The following is a 21,651-nucleotide window of genomic DNA, read 5'->3' on the forward strand; positions in this document are numbered from 1 at the left end:
ATAATGACACATTTATAGGTCGCATTCGAACGAGCCTTCAAATAGGGAAAGCCTTCATCACGCCACAGTGATGCAATCGGCCTTCGAATGCAGCCTCTGAATTGGGACGCAGCTAATGCATCCTTCAAAAGTTGAACGAAGGACGCGAAATGAAAGCTCCTTTCCAAGAATCCTTCAAATTGAGATGGCCTTTGGTGGCGCCTGATGATGTTGCAGGAGAGATATGCAGCTTTACAAGGACACAGCCTTCCATTTGAGTGTTTGATTAGTGTTGGAGCGAAACTCTGGAGGAAAGCGAACCTTGAGGGCCAGAGGTGAGAAACTCTGTCCAACAACATCTGTTAAAGAAGTGGTTCCCCAAACTGGTGGATGAATGGGCAAGAATTTCTCATGGTCAAAAGGACTGGAACAATTTACGAAATGGTCCCCCATTGGGACACTACCACATTGTTGCCTCATGTTTTTTAATGAAATGCTACAGCAATTTGCCTAGAAAGTGAAGTGTAGGTTGAACAGGAACACTGAAATATTAAAAGTCAGAAAAAGATTATAAAGTGTGATGTACACTATTTCATTCATATAGGGACAACCTAAACTATTCTGGCAGTAGGACTGAGCTGGGAGTTCTTACAGTCAAAAATCATTGGACCATAATGACATGAGTGTAACTGATAGCTTGTTGCATAGATAATGGAGATTCAGACTTCAGACTCAGATTTCAAAGTTCTTGATTCTGCTTTGCATTACAGCTATTACAATATCTGTGTATTTGTGAAGAAGGCCACTGTATCCACATGTAAAACCATGCATGTTTTTTTATGAGCAGGGTGAATGAAAGTTTGTATGTTAGTTTCTAAACATATCTAAATGGGGTAGATTGGTAGTGTCTGACTTTCACAGGGATGTTATAGAATTTTGGGCACAATTTAAAGCACGTCACACTGCCTATGTTTACATACACAACTTTTGTTTCAATCAGACTGAAATCATTCCGACTGATGAATCTGAATGTAATGTATACATGAACGCTAAAACAAGTGATCGGGTTGATGTTTATATGTCACACAAGCTGCAAATCAAGCTGCAAATCAAGTTCTTTACTTGTTTTAAACAGTGGACTTACAGTGAGGAAAATAAGTATTTGAACACCCTGCTATTTTGCAAGTTCTCCCACTTGGAAATCATGGAGGGGTCAGAAATTGTCATCGTAGGTGCATGTCCACTGTGAGAGACATAATCTAAAAAAAAAAAAATCCATAAATCACAATATATGATTTTTTAACTATTTATTTGTATGATACAGCTGCAAATAAGTATTTGAACACCTGAGAAAATCAATGTTAATATTTGGTACAGTAGCCTTTGTTTGCAATTACAGAGGTCAAACGTTTCCTGTAGTTTTTCACCAGGTTTGCACACACTGCAGGAGGGATTTTGGCCCACTCCTCCACACAGATCTTCTCTAGATCAGTCAGGTTTCTGGGCTGTCGCTGAGAAACACGGAGTTTGAGCTCCCTCCAAAGATTCTCTATTGGGTTTAGGTCTGGAGACTGGCTAGGCCACGCCAGAACCTTGATATGTTTATTACAGAGCCACTCCTTGGTTATCCTGGCTGTGTGCTTCGGGTCATTGTCATGTTGGAAGACCCAGCCTCGACCCATCTTCAATGCTCTAACTGAGGGAAGGAGGTTGTTCCCCAAAATCTCGCAATACATGGCCCCGGTCATCCTCTCCTTAATACAGTGCAGTCGCCCTGTCCCATGTGCAGAAAAACACCCCCAAAGCATGATGCTACCACCCCCATGCTTCACAGTAGGGATGGTGTTCTTGGGATGGTACTCATCATTCTTCTTCCTCCAAACACGTTTAGTGGAATTATGACCAAAAAGTTCTATTTTGGTCTCATCTGACCACATGACTTTCTCCCATGACTCCTCTGGATCATCCAAATGGTCATTGGCAAACTTAAGACGGGCCTTGACATGTGCTGGTTTAAGCAGGGGAACCTTCCGTGCCATGCATGATTTCAAACCATGACGTCTTAGTGTATTACCAACAGTAACCTTGGAAACGGTGGTCCCAGCTCTTTTCAGGTCATTGACCAGCTCCTCCCGTGTAGTTCTGGGCTGATTTCTCACCTTTCTTAGGATCATTGAGACCCCACGAGGTGAGATCTTGCATGGAGCCCCAGTCCGAGGGAGATTGACAGTCATGTTTAGCTTCTTCCATTTTCTAATGATTGCTCCAACAGTGGACCTTTTTTCACCAAGCTGCTTGGCAATTTCCCCGTAGCCCTTTCCAGCCTTGTGGAGGTGTACAATTTTGTCTCTAGTGTCTTTGGACAGCTCTTTGGTCTTGGCCATGTTAGTAGTTGGATTCTTACTGATTGTATGGGGTGGACAGGTGTCTTTATGCAGCTAACGACCTCAAACAGGTGCATCTAATTTAGGATAATAAATGGAGTGGAGGTGGACATTTTAAAGGCAGACTAACAGGTCTTTGAGGGTCAGAATTCTAGCTGATAGACAGGTGTTCAAATACTTATTTGCAGCTGTATTATACAAATAAATAGTTAAAAAATCATATATTGTGATTTCTGGATTTTTTTAGATTATGTCTCTCACAGTGGACATGCACCTACGATGACAATTTCAGACCCCTCCATGATTTCCAAGTGGGAGAACTTGCAAAATAGCAGGGTGTTCAAATACTTATTGTCCTCACTGTAAAGGGCATATTGCAGGTTAGAGCCCCCAGTGAGTCAATGTATAGAAAAATAATGTAGAAACTAGATTTTCTTTAAATATTTACTTATAAATACGCTAATAATGCTTCTGGAGTCATTTTTGTGAGAACATTTTACTTCCGCATCTGAAAAATGCCAAATCGGAAGAGAAGTAACGGAAGTGACTGCAGCAAATTTAAACAATAGGAAAGCGATGGGTCACAATGACAGTTCGGACGCTGAGGAAATTGTAAATGTTTACTCGTAGGATGGACCACAGCCATACAATTATGAGCCTGCTATGCAGCCAAGAGACCAGGGACAGGTCAGGATTAGATAAAACAACGGTCCGAGGAGACAAATTGAGTTGTGGTGTGAGGAGAACAAGTGGAGAACAGGGCAGATGTCTTGGTGAGAGACCAGCGTTAGTTTATAGATACACGTTAGCTGACGATATGTAACACTATGCTCAGATCACAGTATTGTACAGATTATATTGGTAGTATAATTGACCAATACAAAGCTAGTATTGGTCATCTAGGAGTACTGATACTTACCAATAACAGAAACTAATAAACTTTGTATGTCACACTCGTTAATATCCGTCCACACTAACGTTAACATATATAGCAGTTTCTCATCAACATAAGAGAGGGAGAGATAAACATTTTCCAGATACACATTTTCGTTTCATAGGTGCTTATGTGGGAAATGCGAGGCCATGGTGACAGCTGAGGAAAGTCAGTGCTGCAGGGACTGAAGGACTGAACTTATTTTTTCTTGTAAGGAATAAGACTGTGCTGGTAAAGTGTAGCTGAGTGTAGCACCGGCGTTGGTGATGCGGTTGCTACTTTACCACATAGTCTCAGAGTTGATCCTTGACTAACTGGGGCTCAGGTCAGGAAGCAGACAGACTGGCTAAACCGACCGTCTGCTAGCTGTCTCACATCACAGAAGTCAGATAAATCCCAACACATAGGGGCTGTTTACACCTGGCCACTTCATGCGTTTTCTGTGATCCGATAGCTATCCGATCGTGAAAAGACCAGGTGTAAATGCCCTCCGAAATGCATTTGAGACGGATTTGAATCCGATCACTCAAACCACTTCAGGAGGAGTTCTGGGCCACATTCCAGACGAAAGTGTAAATGCATCTGGTTATTGAAACCACATATGTAAATTTTACTCCTCCCAAAAATGCTAAAAAAATAAACGTGTGAGAGTGTGTTATAGTCTATATGTAATGTTATAGCCAGATATGGCGACGCTAATGCAACATGCATCACCGCAGATGAGAAGCTGAGCATCTATTTCATTAAGCCAATGTGCAAACTATCGCAAATCAAAGTGAAAGTAAGCCGCAGACGCTTAACACACAATCATCATCATTAAAAGTAAAGAAACTAAATGATCTTACCAGGGCTGTTGCCGCTCTCTCTTATTGCGGTCTTTGATTTAGAAATTTTAGCTGATGATCAATAAAATGCAGCTCATATCTGTTGCTTTCGGTGACATGCACTCCATTAAATCTGCATATAGCGCGGGAATTGAAGATTGTATTTAAATCCATTTTGCAAAAACACATTCTTATGGGTGGTTGCCCTGCACGCTTAATAAACAAACTACAGCTGGTCCAAAACGCAGCTAGAATTCTTACCAGAACCGGGAAGTATGACCATACTAGCCCGGTTCTGTCAACACTGCATCGGCTCCCTATTAAACATCGTAAACATTTTAAAATATTGCTGATTATAGTGCACACAAAGCACTAAATGGATTAGCTCCGCAGTACTTGAGCGAGCTCTAAACGCATTAGTCCTTTGTCTATTGCGATCTCAAAATTCTGGCCAGTTGATAATACCTAGAATATCAAAATCGACTGCTGGCGGTAGATCCTTCTCCTATTTAGCACCTAAACTTTGGAAAAGTGTCCGGGAAGCAGACACACTCTGTCAGTTTAAATCTAGACTAAAAACACATCTCTTTAACCCAGCATACACATAACACATTATCAACTTCTATAATTAAATTCAAATTCATGTAAAATGTTAGGCTGCATAAATTAGGTCAGCCGGAACCAGGAACACTTCCCATAACCCCTGATAAGAAGAATGGCGTCTACGCTAATATTAGTCTCTCTGTTTATCCCGAGGTTTACCGCAGTCCTCTGGATCCAAGCCATATCCAGATCTGATGAAGAGTGCGCCTGGACATGACAACAACGCAGTCCTGAAGTGTCAACTAAACTCTCCACTGTGAAGGCCTCCTTCCCTTCACCTCTGTACAGATAAAGCATTGTCAAAGTGATTCCAGTTCGCATGGATCCGTGGAAACGACTAAAAATTCTGTATTATGCATGCCAGACAAGTAATTTGGCGATGTCAATTTGTAAAGAAAGACTACGCACCTGCACACATATATATTCAAACTATATATTCATAACTATAGACTAAACACGTAATATGCATGTGCACGCCGTCACCATTTCACAGATTCACGTTTTGAAGTTTACACAGAGATGATAACGTTTTTCAAAAAAATATGTCAAAACTTGCACCTTGGAACCTATTTCAAAGTTTGCATTCTCGGCCAGAACACATTAAAAGTTTTCTGTTTTCAGTTAAAACGGTGTCATGTTAGCGGCCCCCACTAATGATCTTTGCAACGGAAGTGAATCAATCAAAAACTTTAGTTGGACAATAACTTTATTCAAGAGCTGCTGGATAACAGTCAAGGAAACTGTCACTTTTTCTACTAAATTTGTGCTTTCATGTCTGGTAAAACATTTTAAATCCTGCATTAACTTTTCATATGGTATTTTCATACAAGGTTCTATATTAATTTTGTAAAAAAAAAAAAAAAACCCTGCAAAATGTCCTTTAATATTTATCCATTTCTGGTCATAATTTGGAGACAATGAGCGTCATACATCATTACGCTATTTTTACGACATTGCACATACGCAGTCCTTTCAGTTTCAGTTTTCAACCCGATCAAGTGTTTACATGTCCTCTCGATCAGATCAGAAAAGGAATAAACCAGCCCTTTCAATCTGATCAAGCCCTGATATTTGCTTTGGTCACTGTGACATCAGCTTGTGGCAACATATTTTTCTGTGTCTCAGTAAAGTACTTGATGCAGTGAAACTCCTCATGCATAAAGGGCAGCGGTGCGGCTTCTCTCCAGTATGCAGTCTCTCATGTCTTTTAAAAGTACTCGAATGAGTGAAACGCCTTCCGCAGTGAGAACACGTGTAAGGTTTCTCTCCAGTGTGGGTTCTTTGGTGCTCTTTCAAGAAAGTGATTGTGGAAAACACATTTCCACACTCAGAACACACATGAGCTTTCACACCGGTATGCATTTTCTCATGCTTTTTCAAATACTCAATCATTGGAAAAGTTTTCCCACAGAAAGAACACGGGCAAGACTTCTCATCTGCATGAATTTTCAAGTGTCTTTTGAGCTGTAATGCTGAAAGAAATTTTTTCCCACACTGATCACAGTCAAACGGCCGTTCTTCTGAATGAGTGTGCTGATGAATTCTGAGATATTCTGCTTTGGTGAAACTCTTCCCACAATGAAGACAGATGAAGGGCTTCTCTCCAGAATGAATTCGCAGGTGATTCTTAAGGACGCCTTTACGCATGAAACTCTTTCCACACTGAGGGCATGTGAATAACCGCTCACCAGTGTGACTTCTTATGTGATCCTTAAGGGTTTTTTTATGTGAAAAACTCTTTCCACACTGTAGGCAACTGAAAGGCCTCTCACCGGAGTGGACTATCAAGTGGGTTTTAAGCTGCCCTTTCTGTGTGAAGCTCCTTCCACACTGATGGCACATGAAAGGCTTCTCTCCAGTGTGAATCCGTACGTGATTCTTAAGGTTTGTTTTTTGTTTGAAGCTCTTTCCACAGTGATGGCACGTGAAAGGCCTGACTCCAACGTGAATTCTCGTGTGATCCTTCAGCTGTGCTTTCTTTGTGAAGCTCTTTCCGCACTGAGGGCAGATGAAAGAATCGTTGGCTACGGTTTCGTGAAGGTTTTTTGGTTCCTGATATTGACGCATCTCCTCCACTTCAGTCAGTTCTTCACTTTCTTCTTTCACTTTCATCAGATCTGAAGTTAAATTATATAAAATTGTTAAAAAAATTAAATAAAATCAAAGAAACCATAAAAGGTGAAAAAGAAATAAAAGTTCCATGCAAAAAATGAATTAAGTGCCGATACACAATGCAATATGAAAGTTTTTTTTATTTTATTTTATTTACAGTACCGGTCAAAAGTTAGGAAACATTTCTATTTTTAATGTTTTAAAAAATTATTATTTAAAAAATAATAATAATAATATTGTGAAATATTATTACCATTTAAAACAATGGTTTTGTATTTTATATACTTTAAAGCTGAATTTTCAGCATCATTACTCCAGTCTTCAGTGTCACATGATCCTTCAGAAATCAATATGATGATGTATTATCAATGTTGGAAACAGTGGTTCTGCTTAATAGTTGTTTGTTGTTGTTGTTGTTGTTTTTAATAACCTGTAATAATTTTTCAGGATTCTTTGATTAATAAAAAGTTGTAATCATTCTAATATGATTATATGTTACTCAGTTATTATAAATGTTGAAACGGTTGTGCTATATCTGTGCTATATACAGTACAGGCCAAAAGTTTGGAAACATTACTATTTTTAATGTTTTTGAAAGAAGTTTCTTCTGCTCATCAAGCCTGCATTTATTTGATCAAAAATACAGAAAAAAAAAAATGTAATATTGTGATATATGGTTGGCTTGCGGGACTCCTGAGGCAGCTGACGGGTACCGGCAGGCCAAGCGAACTGCAGCCCGGGTGGTTGTGGAGGCAAAAACTCGGGCCTGGGAGGAATTCGGTGAGGCCATGGAGAAGGACTATCGGCTGGCCTCGAAGAGATTCTGGCAAACCGTCCGGCACCTCAGGAGAGGGAAGCAGTGCCCTACCAACGCTGTCTACAGTAGAGGTGGGAAGCTGTTGACCTCAACTGGGGATGTCGTTGGACGGTGGAGGGAATACTTCGAGGATCTCCTCAATCCCGCCGTCACGTCTTCCATTGAGGAAGCAGAGGCTGAGGGCTCAGAGGTGGACTCGTCCATCACCCAAGCTGAAGTCACCGAGGTAGTCAAGAAACTCCTCGGTGGCAAGGCACCGGGGGTGGATGAGATCCGCCCTGAGTACCTCAAGTCTCTGGATGTTGTGGGGCTGTCTTGGCTGACACGCCTCTGCAGCATTGCGTGGCGGTCGGGGACAGTGCCTCTGGGATGGCAGACCGGGGTGGTGGTCCCTCTTTTTAAGAAGGGGGACCGGAGGGTGTGTTCCAACTACAGGGGGATCACACTTCTCAGCCTCCCTGGGAAAGTCTATGCCAGGGTACTGGAGAGGAGAATACGGCCGATAGTAGAACCTCGGATTCAGGAGGAACAGTGTGGTTTTCGTCCGGGCCGTGGAACACTGGATCAGCTCTATACCCTCTACAGGGTGCTGGAGGGTTCATGGGAGTTTGCCCAACCAGTCCACATGTGCTTTGTGGATTTGGAGAAGGCATTCGACTGTGTCTCTCGCGGCGGCCTGTGGAGGGTGCTCCGGGAGTATGGGGTCCGGGGTCCTTTACTAAGGGCTGTCCGGTCCCTGTACGACCGAAGCAGGAGCTTGGTTCGCATTGCCGGCAGTAAGTCAGACTTGTTCCTGGTGCGTGTTGGACTCCGGCAGGGCTGCCCTTTGTCGCCGGTTCTGTTCATAATTTTTATGGACAGAATTTCTAGGCGCAGCCAGGGGCCGGAGGGTGTCAGGTTTGGTGACAACACGATTTCGTCTCTGCTCTTTGCAGATGATGTTGTCGTGTTGGCCTCATCAAACCAGGACCGTCAGCATGCACTGGGACGGTTTGCAGCCGAGTGTGAAGCGGCTGGGATGAGAATCAGCACCTCCAAATCCGAGGCCATGGTCCTCAGTCGGAAAAGGGTGGCTTGCCCACTTCAGGTTGGTGGAGAGTTCCTGCCTCAAGTGGAGGAGTTTAAGTATCTTGGGGTTTTGTTCACGAGTGAGGGAAGGATGGAACGAGAGATTGACAGACGGATCGGTGCAGCTTCTGCAGTAATGCGGTCGATGTACCGGTCTGTCGTGGTAAAGAAAGAGCTGAGCCGCAAGGCAAAACTCTCGATTTACCGGTCAATCTACGTTCCTACTCTCACCTATGGTCATGAGCTTTGGGTCATGACCGAAAGGACAAGATCCCGGATACAGGCGGCCGAAATGAGCTTTCTCCACAGGGTGGCTGGGCGATCCCTTAGAGATAGGGTGAGAAGCTCGGTCACTCGGGAGGAGCTCAGAGTAGAGCCGCTGCTCCTCCACATCGAGAGGGGTCAGCTGAGGTGGCTCGGGCATCTGTTCCGGATGCCTCCTGGACGCCTTCCCGGGAAGGTGTTCCGGGCGCGTCCCACTGGGAGGAGACCCCGGGGAAGACCTAGGACACGCTGGAGAGACTATGTCTCCCGGCTGGCCTGGGAACGCCTCGGTGTCCCCCCGGAAGAGCTGGAGGAAGTGTCTAGGGAGAGGGAAGTCTGGGCATCTCTGCTTAGACTGCTGCCCCCGCGACCCGGCCCCGGATAAGCGGAAGAAGATGGATGGATGGATGTGATATATTATTACAATTTAAAATAATTGGTTTTCAATTTATTATACTTTAAATTATCATTTATTTCTGTGATGCAAAGCTGAATTTTCAGGATCATATATATATATATATATAATTTTCTTTATTTCAGACTCAAAAAGGTCCATAAAAAAACATGTAAAAGAGACAGACAGACAAATAAAAAAAAACAAAGGATTACTATAATCCATATAAACAATTTCTCCAGTGCCTCCAAAGCAGCGAGCTGTACCTAGTACTGCTCTGGTCAGGCCATATAAAAACAATCATAATTTCATTTTGCAAGTCCATGAGTCTCATCATAAATTTATAAACAACATTTCTTATTACAGCATTTAGTGTGGTCACATCATTCTGCACAAACAACTGGCTGGCACTGGTCCAGCGAGGGACTTTCAAAAGAATCCTAAGAGCATCATTGTATGCTACTTGTAACTTGTGAAATACAGCTTTTGTGTAGCAACACCACAGGTGGGCAGTGTAGAGTGGTGTGCAGTAGGCTTTAAACAAGACTATTTTTACATTTTCTGTACACATTCCAAATTTCCGTGCCAGCATATTAGCTTGTGCATACAATTTACAGTACTGCCTCTGGATGTCATCATTATCAGAGAGGTCACTCCTTATAATGTGACCGAGGTACTTCACTTTTTCCACAACTGACAAATCCCCTCCTGACAAATGGGAAATACAGCCTTACGCTGCTCTCTAGTCCTCACAATCATCACAACAGTCTTTTTCGGGTTAAACTTGATGTCATATCGTTCACCATATTCAGTACACACATCAAGCAATTGCTGGAGGCCTGCAGAGCAGGGTGACATAATGACCAGGTCATCAGCATAAAGTAGATGGTTTAATAGTCTTTCCCCTATCATGCAGCCGGTCTTACAGTTTTTCAATGTTCGGGAGAGATCATCCATGTAAAGGTTAAAAAGCATGGGTGACAGAATCCCACCCTGCCTCACCCCATTAGTCACAGAAAAAGGTCTTGATAACACACTACCCCATCTAACCTGCATTGTTTGATGTGTGTACCAAAAACCTAGGATCCGGATTAGGTAGGGAGGAACCCCTCGCTGTTGCAGTTTTTCAAACAGTTTGCCATGGTTGATGCGATCAAACGCTTTGGAGGCATCCAAGAAGCACAGAAACACAGTGGAGTTCTGCCCTCCGTACTTCCTCACAGCCTCTTTCATGGCATAGATGCACATATCAGTTCCATGTTGACTTTTAAAACCAAACTGCTCATCAGTGGTGACAACATATTTCTGAAATCTATCCAGGAGTACAATTTCAAAAACCTTTGATATGACACAAGCCAATGCAACTGGCCTGTAATTGTCAATACTGGAGATTTTCCCTGTTTTATCCTTCACTACAGGTGCAAGTACAACAGACAGCATAGAGCTGGGCAATATACCATGCGTTAACATTGCAGTAAAACATAAAGCAAGTAATACCACAACTCTATGACTGGCAAATTTTAAATGCTCCGCTGTGATTTGATCCAAGCCACAAGATTTACCCATTGATAGTTTCCTAATGGCTTTAGTTACCTCCTCAATAGTGAAACTCACATTGTCAGGGGAGACATCACCAATACTGAAGTTTTTACTTTCTACACAATTGAATAAATCACTGTAATGCTTTCTCCACAGCTCCACAACATTATCAGGCCCTGTAACTCCCTCAACCCTAAAGGGCAGAGGAACTTTGGCAGCATTCACAACCTGAATTTCTTTCCAAAAGTCTTGCACATTATTTTGCAACAGTTTTCGCAAGGAGTCAGCCCTCAAATTATGCTCCGTCCTTTTTATGTACCGTACAGCACATTTAAATTGCTTATCCATCTGTTTTTTATGCTCAAATACAGGTCCGGTCCTTGGTTTACCCGCAGCAACCCAATTTATAAAGGCCACTTTAGCCTGCTGGTGATGGTCCCTTACATGCTCATTCCATCCAGATCGGGCATTTTGTTGTTTAAAACTTCTTTTACAAAAAGGTTTACTTGAGTCTTTTAATCCAGCCACAACTAGATCATACATCTTACACACATCCTCTCCATGATTCAGATTATCACAATTAATATTTCCACATATATATATATATATATTAGGGGTGTGACGAGATCTCGTGTTACGAGATCTCGCGAGATTAAAACGCGACGAGATTTCTCGTCGAGGTGAAACTTTGTCTCGTGAGTTGTTGTGATGTCAGCGTGATGGAGCGTGAGGGTGAAATTAGTATTGAAGATGCCCCTGCCACTTTTAAATCATTTGTGTGCCGGGCCAATCACACACACACTCCGCGCACACACACACACTCACTGTCCCTCGCTCGCTCACTCACTCACTCGCGCGCGCACACACGCACACTCACTGTTGCTCGCACTCTCACTCACTCGCGCACACTCACTCTCGCTCACACTCAACCCGTCGTGGAGGACCGTTAAAATTAAACATGCTAGTCTTTCTGTCGTGATGTCGTGAAGCATCGCAGACGCGTAGGTTGTCGCCCACTATGACACACTATAAGAAATGAAACGATCGAATCTTGCGTCCCGACGCCCGTTGTCCTTTACGAATCTCCACGAAACGGATCGTGCCAAAATCGCGCTAAAATAGTGTAATCTGAAACAGGCAGGTAATAAACATTTGACCTATCGCGCAAAGAACCTATTAAAGCACTAAGACATGGGAACAGTATAGCTAACATTCACATATCACAAGTCATATCGACATCGCAATATTAAACAATGTTATCGCACATTGCAGCTTTTCCTCATATCGTGCAGCCCTAGTTAAGTTACTGCCCAAAGGTCTCAACTGCTGCCAGAAATCGTCGACATGCTTATATTCTTGAAAAAGAACATGACCATAATCTTAGGCTGTTCTGTGTAGTTAATTTATCTCTTTTTCATGCTTGAAGAAAAAAAATTGTTTCTGTTTGAACTTGTAGTTTTGAGAGAGCAGTACTTTGATTATGGATACACACTGTTTGCATTTAAAGTGTTATTTCAGTTATTTATATTTATTTTATTTATACTGTTTTATTTTTTTTATGTTCGATTTGTGGAAAGGAGTTAGATTTCTCATGTGAAATCGTACAGGGGAGAAGCCAGACGGTAGAGTTTATAGCAAAACATTTTGCAGTGTTTGCATGTCCTTTACTGCATAGAATTCATTAAAATAGAAGTAAAATAACATTCATTACAAGTTGATTTCAAAATGCACCTAAATTGTTTTGCATTTTGTGATTTTCAGTTGAATAAAAGACTATTTTCCATTCATATATTTCATCATTGAGGATTTCTTAAAAATTGTGTAAAAATCTCGTCTTGTCTCGTTCTCGTGAACCCAATCTCGTGTCTCGTCTCTCGTCTCGTGGAGTAAGCGTCTCGTCACACCCCTAATATATATATATATATATATATATATATATATATATATAAAATTTTCAGGATTCACTGATGAATAAAAAGTTAAAAAGAACAGCATTTATTTAAAAAAAAAAATAAAGTAAAAAATAAATAAAATACTTACCCCAAACTTTTGAATGGTAGTGTATATTGTGCCAATTTTTTTTTATTTTTTTTTTTTTAAAGAAATTAATACTTTTATTCAGCAAGCATAATAATAATAATAATAAAAGAGAAAATATTACTATTTTAAATAAATGTTGTTCTTTTTTTACTTTTTATTCATCAATGAATCCTGAAAAAAAGTAGCACAGGTTCCAAAATTAATAATAATTACATATAATTATATATATATATATATATAAAGCAGCACAACCGTTTCAACATTCATAATAACTGAGCAGTAGGCCTATGTATCAATGAATGGCACATTTTGGCTGTAGAGGGTGCATTAACCTGTGTGAAATGCCTATTAATTATATTGTTTTTTCCATTCACTTATAATGGGCACTTTTTGTTGTTAAATTGGCTTATTCTTACTGTTGACATTGAAAATGATGCATGTGTTTTGCATCTGCTGATTCATTGTAGTTTTAAAAGTTTCAATCTGGCCATTCTCTTTAAAGTATTTGCCCTATTTTGATCTGTTTTCCTGGGAAATTGATTTATTTCCATTTATTTTGTCATTATTTGTTTTACGGAGATAAGAATGGTCCTTATCATTCTTGATTGACATGGAAATATAATCTTTTATTTTGGCAGTTAATGTTTTGGCCAGTTTTTCTTGGAGTGGGCGGGTTATGGTGAGATTTGGCTCGACCCAATCTGGCAACATATCAAAGCTCTGGCTGCCTCTGGTTTATTATGATTTGGCAGTGAAGTATTGCTATTGCTCCAGCATGCACTGCTAACACGTGCATTTTAAAGTGTTTTGTTTTTCCTTGAAAGAGCCTGTACGACAGTGTTCAGGTAAATGTAGTAATAGTTTCATTTAACTAACTAACTTATTTTGGAAATGATTACTCACTATACAGACGCTGTATAGACAAACGCAACTACAACAAATTTCACTGAATATTTACAAGCATTACCTATAATCTTGCTTTCTTCCTCGCCGTCCATAGTTGTTATAGTTAGTGTTATTGATTGACAAAACGACTAAAGACGTGTTTAAGTGACTGGCGCAGAGGATGAGCGCCATGTAGTCCCGTATCCCCGATATAACTGTTGTTTACTGTATGTGTGTGTGTGTGTGTGAGCGAACTAGTGTAAGTAGCTCCTCTTCCTCTAGTATTTTCTGTCAGGTTGAACGCCATACAGTGCTTTACCGCCATCTACAGATTTTATCGTCTCAAAAACCCTGCTCAAATTTTGACAAGTTTCATCTTATCAAAACTCCGCACGCTGAGCTGAGGACATCTGCTGGTTAAAGTCGTGTAACAGCAAAAAAAAAGGTTCAATGATTCAAGGCAGAATTAATTCCTCATACGATTGAAACAAAACTATATTATATATATTTCAATTATAAATATAAAGTAATTTTATTTACAAGTGTCATGTTTGTAATTTTTAATCGTCTGTTTAGATCAAGCCATTCAACATGTGTTGTAGCCTAGCCTACTTAATTGTAGGTGTTGTGTTCTGTTTTAATTTTAATCTTAAACAAATCTAAATAAATCTGTTCTTTTTTAAATGTAAATCTAAATTAAACAATGACTGGTCATAATATTTGACACTGACTTTCACACTGACTAATCTGAATTTAGACTGCAGTTTCAGGTTTTTCGTTTGCAAAGCAAAATTAATGAAACATTTCAACTTTAAATGTTGCGAAATGAAAGACAAAATCAACGCATAATCAAGACAAATATTTGATGAAATTACAAAAATATTGATGAATGATGTTTGCCAGGTAAAACCTCTTACTATAGAACACGTTGCTGTCAGCCATTAAACCAGTCTGTCAACTGCAAACTTTGGCTGATCTTAAATCAGTGCAATAGCTGAAATCCAGGCACCCAAATGTGGATTTACTGTTGCCATTTTGTCAGTCCATCCCCTAACACTGTGGTAACAAAAATTGACAAAGATGCGCCCCATTTATGATACCATGGCAAAAATAAAATGTGATGATAAATATAATATAAAATAAAATAAGTGTGTTGTAAAACACCCCCTTTAACCCCCTGACAGCTGCTCGACCCCAGACAGAAGAACACATTTTCGAAAAATATATAATAGTAATATTACTAATTTTTTGGTTAAGTGGTTTTGGAGGGATGTTCCTTTTTATTTATTTGCCTCAACGTTATTCAGATTTTTATTTATTTCATATTTTTATATAAAATGGGAACATTATATGTAAAATTCTGCATTAGGCCTATATGTGAAGATCTGCATTATTTAAATGTATTTTTTTCATATTCATGTAAAATGTGACATGTAAAAAGTTTTTTTTTCTATATGGCAATAATTAATTGAGAAGGTGAAGGTGAATTATCTCAATAGGAAAAGCTTTCTTAATCTCTTCTACTACAGGGCATTGTGAATGACCAAGGATGCTTCTTAACTGGCAGCAAAAGATACAAGTTGCCTACTAGGTGATTCAGCATATCTCTCTCTGGTGACTATCCCTTTATCATTACGCCCAAGTGTGATAATGGTGCACTTACCGATGATGACGTGCAAAGGAACATGAAAATCAGCCGTGGGAGGGTCGTAGTCACGCAGGCCTTTGGGAAGGACGAGTGCATGTGGATTTAAGGATTCAAGGATTTTGATTAACATTCAATAACATAAGAACATGAGAGGAATGAAACGAAGAAATGAGGTCCCGGTAACAATGACAAAGAATTAAACTGGACAAAATAAAACATTAAAATCTAAGACCTATAACTAAGCAGCAGCATATAAAATTAGGGATGTCCCGATCCGATCACATGATCGGAAATCGGGCCCGATCACGTGTTTTCAGACTCGATCGGAATCGGACGTTACCTCCCGATCAGAACTCGGATATATATGTATATATATTCTCATTATTTTTTAACCCATCTATAGTTATGCGGTGGCACAGAGTTACGCTGGTTTCACACTGCACGCATTAGCAGAGCGTAAGCAGCGCAGGAGCAGTGCGTATGGTGAGCAGGAGCAGGACACGCGCGTTTTGCTTTCACACTGACAATGTGTGTTTGTCATGCGCGGCTGAACCGCGGGTTGTGTACAGACAGAGTACTCTATAATGGATAAGTTGGCATTGCTTTATTTCGTTTTCAAATACATTTAAGAGAAAAGACTTGTCAAGAAGCTTATTTTATTAATAATTTCATATAACTTTTGGTTCATCTTTGTTTTTATTGTTCTGGCAACAAGTTTGTTTTTGGACATTTGTTTTCTTTTTAAATTGCTGTTGGTCATTTGATTGACTGTTTAAAACACAATAGATAATCATCAATGCACTTTTTGGATAAAACTGCGGTGTATTTTGGCCATGATCAATGCATTGTCACTTTAATTCAGCGTAAGCAGCGCAGCAAAAATAGACTCGGCGCCGAAACGATCGCGGCACTGCTGCTTCTGCTCTGCTACGCACTGCCGCGCCACCTCTGCGTGCGGTGTGAATGCTCTAATCTGTTAACATGGGCGGCGAAAAAAATACGCACTGCACGCGTGCAGTGTGAAACCGGCGTAAGAGTTAGGAGTGCAGTTCCTAAAAGCATATTACTGGCTTTGCAAACACTGTGGCACTTTTATTTTTTATTTGTTTACATGCCTACCGGATATTTTAAGTTGAGGTGCTATTTGTTTATATATTAGACTTTTTTATATTTACTGTTGCACTAAAGTCCAAAAGTGAAGAATTTATGTTATTTATTACTTGATTGTTCAAGCTACCTCACAGAAGTGCTCTGTTTGTTAACAGAGTTGTTGAATGTTAAAATAAGGTGAATTAAATAAAAAATAAGGAACATCCTGGATCTGTGTTTTCGCTCTTCTTTATTCTTTTTTTATGTATTATAGAAGTATCGGATCGGGACTCGGTATCGGTAGATACTCAAAATCAAATGACTCGGACTCGAGGACAAAAAAACCTGATCGGGACATCCCTACATAAAATACCACAATAAACAATAACATTTCAGGTTAAAGGGTTCATGAACTGGATTTAATTATTTTATAATGTTTCCTGCGGTGCCCTTATAATGTTAGTATGATTTTTACATCAACAATTGAATAAATAATTTAGAAATAAAAAGCATTTTTATTTTAGCCTCTGATTTGAACGCTCTGTTTGAAGGGGCGTGTCTTTGTGAGACTTTAGAGTAAAAGGCCACTACTGTGATTGGTCGCTGTGAGACTTTAGAGTTAACGCCCACTGCTGTGATTGGCTGACATGTTTGAATATGAAATAGATAGTATTACATGTGGAACTCTCTCTCTCAAAATCTTTTACTACGTTTTTACTATTAAAAGTGACGATTCACGATTCATAAAAAGTGCTCAGTTAAACCTTTATAACAAAGGAACACAAACACTAAGCTTTTTTTTTATTTTATGCAGATAAAATCACATGCATTTTGGCCACATTACAGATACATGTTCTATTACTTCTCCAGAAATGTTTGTACAAGGTTGTATAAAGTTTTCTGTGATGCAGTCATCTACGTCATTATTTCATCATAGCGCCTCTGGGTTGCTTCCTCAAATTCCTTGAGAAAATTGAGGAGTTCATGCTGACCAACAATCTTTTCTTCTTGTGGCAACTGATGGCTGAAGCATCAGAAGATTTGCATTCAAATTCAGGAGATGGTGGCCTGCTGCTGAAGGAGGAATGTTGTGGAGACACATCACTTGGCCAGGGAGAAGAGGGCCTTGAAGAATCCTTTCTGAGTGCCTCCGGTTTCTTTATTTGGACATTCATAGCATCACCTATTACTGGGAAGTCGATGTCATGTTTACTTCCAATCAGTTCTTCCATCTCAGAGTAGAAGTTTCATTTGATGACACCTTGTACTGTTGATTTGTTATTGTCTTTAATTTTCTTAAATGCATCTTCCAGAGTTGCCCATTTTCTTACCACTTTTGCCTGATCAAATTGCAAATAAAACTGCTTGGTCAATTGCTTGGCTTTTGTCCACGGCCATCTGTACCCTAGCCCCCAGCTCAGCTAGAGATTTTGGTAGCTCAACTTCATTGCTGGTAAGTCAATGAGGTACAGAGTTGGCTCTCTAGTGAAAAAGTGGATAGGTAGACAAAGAAGGTACAGAAGTAGTAGGAGGCGTGGTAGGAGAAGTGGGGAAGCCACTGATGAGTGATGGAAGTGTTAGATGGCTAAGAGTGTTAGAGGTAAAAGGAGAGAAACTGCTGGAATCTGCGTGGAAACAACAGAAACACAAGAATTATATTATGTATAAAGTATATATACTGCCATTTTTCCAAATGATAACTTGCACAATGCAACTAATTATTTTAAAAATTACTTTATACAGACAGAAATTTCAATTCACACACACAAAAAAAAGGCAATTTTGTATGTTAATTCAGAGTTGGCGTCATCTTAAGTCCTTGCAGAGGTTGGCATCATCTCTTCACATGTGTTGGGTCATCTGAAATCTTCATAAGAGGCTGGATTCAAACTGGAGCTGGCATAATCTCTAGAAATCTCCAGAGGTAGAAACAGAAAAGCAAATGGAAAATAATTAGCGTAGCTAATCTACAGCCCTCATGTCTCTTCACAGACTAGTCAAGTTCAAGAGGGTCTTCTTTCCCAGCAGATTCTGCCAAGCCGTTCCCTTGGCTGTGGTTTCGCTAAATAGCATGTAGGGACAGATGGCAGGTAATCTAAAGCCCTCATGTCTCTTCACAGTGCCAGACTACAGTCAAGCTCAGCAGGATCTTCTTTTCCCGCTGACTCTGCCAAGTTTGTTTTCTTGGCTGTGGTTTCACCAGATAGCAGGTAGGGACAGTTGGAATCTCGTTCGTCCATTCTCACTTAATCTCTAGAAACCTCTCTAGCTAGAAACAGAAAAGCAAATGGAAGAAAATAAGTTAATCTACACCCCTAATGTCTCTTCACAGACCAGAGTCAAGCTCTACTCATCACTAATTAGATGATAAGGCATTTGGCTATTAACTTCTTGTTATCAAGCCGCCTTGGGTTAGATATTATAACCCCAGTGACTTGAGGCTGGACGCTATTGGCGCAGCTATCGAAGGTATCACCACCTAGGCAGCAGGGATGCGCGGTATACCGGTACTGCAAAAATACCGGTATATATTATATTTCAAACGGTACAATATCATAATTTTGCTCAATTCGGTATTTGATGCGCTGCAGTTTCGAAGTTCACCGCTAGGCGGCAGTGCGCTACCCAAACAGACGCGGGTCACTTGAAACCGGCAAAAAGTGACAACGGAGAAACAAGATGGATCGAACTGATCGAGCTAATTCTACATGCCCGCAATTAATCAATAAAGAAGGTAGTAGGAGTGAAATATGGCATTATTTTGCCTACAGAGGTAATGAAAAAGGTGAAGCTACAGACGTGAATGCACCACTATGCAAACGCTGTTTGAAATCATGTGTCGCAACGGGAGGCAACACTTCAAATCTGGCAAAGCATTTGTCTCTAGCTCATCCTGACTTATTCAAGGAGTTCAGAGATCGACAGGTGAGTCCATCATTCAACTGATTTATTTAGACTTTTATTCACAACACTGATCAGCGCACATAGCCTACATAACTGCTTATCAATGAAATAAGATACGGTAAACACGAAAGCTCAAATGTGCTTGCATGACACGCTAGAACCAATGAATGAAGTTTAGGTCTCATAATTTTTGCACTTTCAAACAATAATATATTAATTGAATTTGAATGAATAAAGAGCTTTAGTAGGCTGGCTCTACTATTTCAGAAGTGCTAGCAACAACAAGGAAATATGAAAGCCACTCCAAAGAAGCAAAACGACTTAACAGAGCTGTTGCAGAGTTTATTTGCATGGACCAAATTCCCATTTCTATTGTTGATAAAACCGGGTTCAGAAACCTTGTGGAACAGCTTGACAGAAGATATGAGATGCCAAGGAGAAAATACTTTTCTGAGAAAGAGATTCCCACTTTGTACAACGAAACAAGGTCTGTGCTTGAATCACAACTGTCCAACCAGCCTTACTTTGCTTGTACTACAGACCTTTGGACGAGTCGAACAGTAGACGCATATATGGCTGTTACAATTCAGTTCATTAGTGACTCTTGGGAAATGCAGTCCTGGTGTCTGGGATGTGCTGCAATGCTTTCAGATCACACAGGAGAGAACATCAGGGAGGTCCTTGAAGAAACAATAACTCAAACATGGAAACTGGATATGACACGCCTGAGTGGAATCACAACAGATAATGCATCCTCAAACATCAAAGCATTTAAGGAGAATTCTTACCACTGGGTTCCTTGCTTTGGCCACAACCTACATCTGGCAGTGAACAAGGCTACAAGTCTGGACCGTGTGGCATCGTGTCTGTCCAGGCTCAGAAAGACTATATGTGCATTTTCTAGATCGAACAAAATGACAAGGCTTTTAAAAGAAAAGCAACAGCTCCTTTACCTCCCAGACCACAAGCTGGTTCACGATGAACCTACACGCTGGGGTTCTACATTTGACATGGTGGACCGTTTCTGTGAACAGCAACAAGCCATCTGTGCTGCTTTAGCAGAAAACAGAAATAAGTGGTGCCTAATGCCTTCTGACACAGACATCACCACAGTGGAGACAGTGCGAGAGGTCCTGGGCCCACTAAGTGCCTTTACTGATGCCCTGTGTGGAGAAAAAGAGACAACACTTTCTTCTGTCATCCCTGTGATGTGGAAGATACTTTCACATGTACAGGACAGTGATACAGACTCAGTGCTAACCTGCAACATGAAAACAGAGATCAGGAAAGATCTGGAAATGAGATACAGCAATGAAAATTTACAAATACTTCTTAATTCAGCCACCTTCTTTGATCCTAGATTTAAGAACACATTTGTAACTAGGGAGAAGGAAGTGACAGAAGTACTACTGCAAAAAGCTGCCACAGCTGATCTCTCTAATATACAATCAGTGATGGATTCAACTCAGGCAGAGCAGGAAGAATTTCTTTCTGCAAAATCAAAATTGAACCTATGTTCCGTCTAGGTTTTTTTGGTTTGTTACATTGATACGTTTTTGTTTTTTTGCACCATGTGATAAGGAGTAAAGACTGACAAGATATGAAGATATTAAACTATTTTAATAGTATCTTTTCAAAATTTTACCTACTGTATGTTCCCTGGCTGTAGGTTTTTTTGATACTTTTGGTTTGTACATTTGGTGCAGCAGAGTTTCAAGTAGTGTTTTTTTAATAAAATTGTTTCAATTCATTTAACTTGAGGCTGGTTATTGGTCACCTGTGGTATCGATTTAGTATCGATACCGAGGTATTAGATTCTGGTATCGTACCGAAGCCAAAATTGTAGTATCGAGCCATCCCTACTAGGCAGTTCATAGAGACATGGATTTAGTCCAAGTTGACGAAGTCTTCTTACTACTTAGTTCCACGTGTATAGAGATCATAACATTTCAGGAAAACAGCGATGGTCAGCAGGCATATGTAGCAAATTAGCTCAAGGGATATCGTCTCAGGTTACACATTTACCTATGGTTCCCTGCGAAAGGGGAACAAGACACTGCGTCCAAAGACACTTTCGGGAATGCCTCTGGCATGACGATGTCTGAAGTACGTGTATCAAACTCGACAATGACATTAGCCTGCGACAGCCCCTTGTAGGATTTGAGAA

General features: G+C 40.4%; 1 protein-coding gene across 1 annotated transcript; it reads right to left on the reverse strand.

Annotated features, from left to right (window-relative positions):
- Positions 1-5,415: 5,415 nt before the first annotated feature.
- Positions 5,416-14,088, reverse strand: LOC311086997 (uncharacterized protein). The gene is made up of 2 exons (XM_084120255.1): positions 13,926-14,088; positions 5,416-6,841 (listed from the first exon to the last, which is right to left on the reverse strand). Exons 1-2 carry the CDS (start codon positions 13,954-13,956, stop codon positions 5,805-5,807), a joined length of 1,068 nt encoding a protein of 355 aa, XP_083976381.1. The 5' UTR covers positions 13,957-14,088; the 3' UTR covers positions 5,416-5,804.
- Between the last annotated feature and the right edge of the window lie 7,563 nt (positions 14,089-21,651).

Source organism: Abramis brama, assembly GCF_963993115.1.
Source record: "Abramis brama genome assembly, chromosome: 7".
NCBI lineage: Eukaryota > Metazoa > Chordata > Actinopteri > Cypriniformes > Leuciscidae > Abramis > Abramis brama.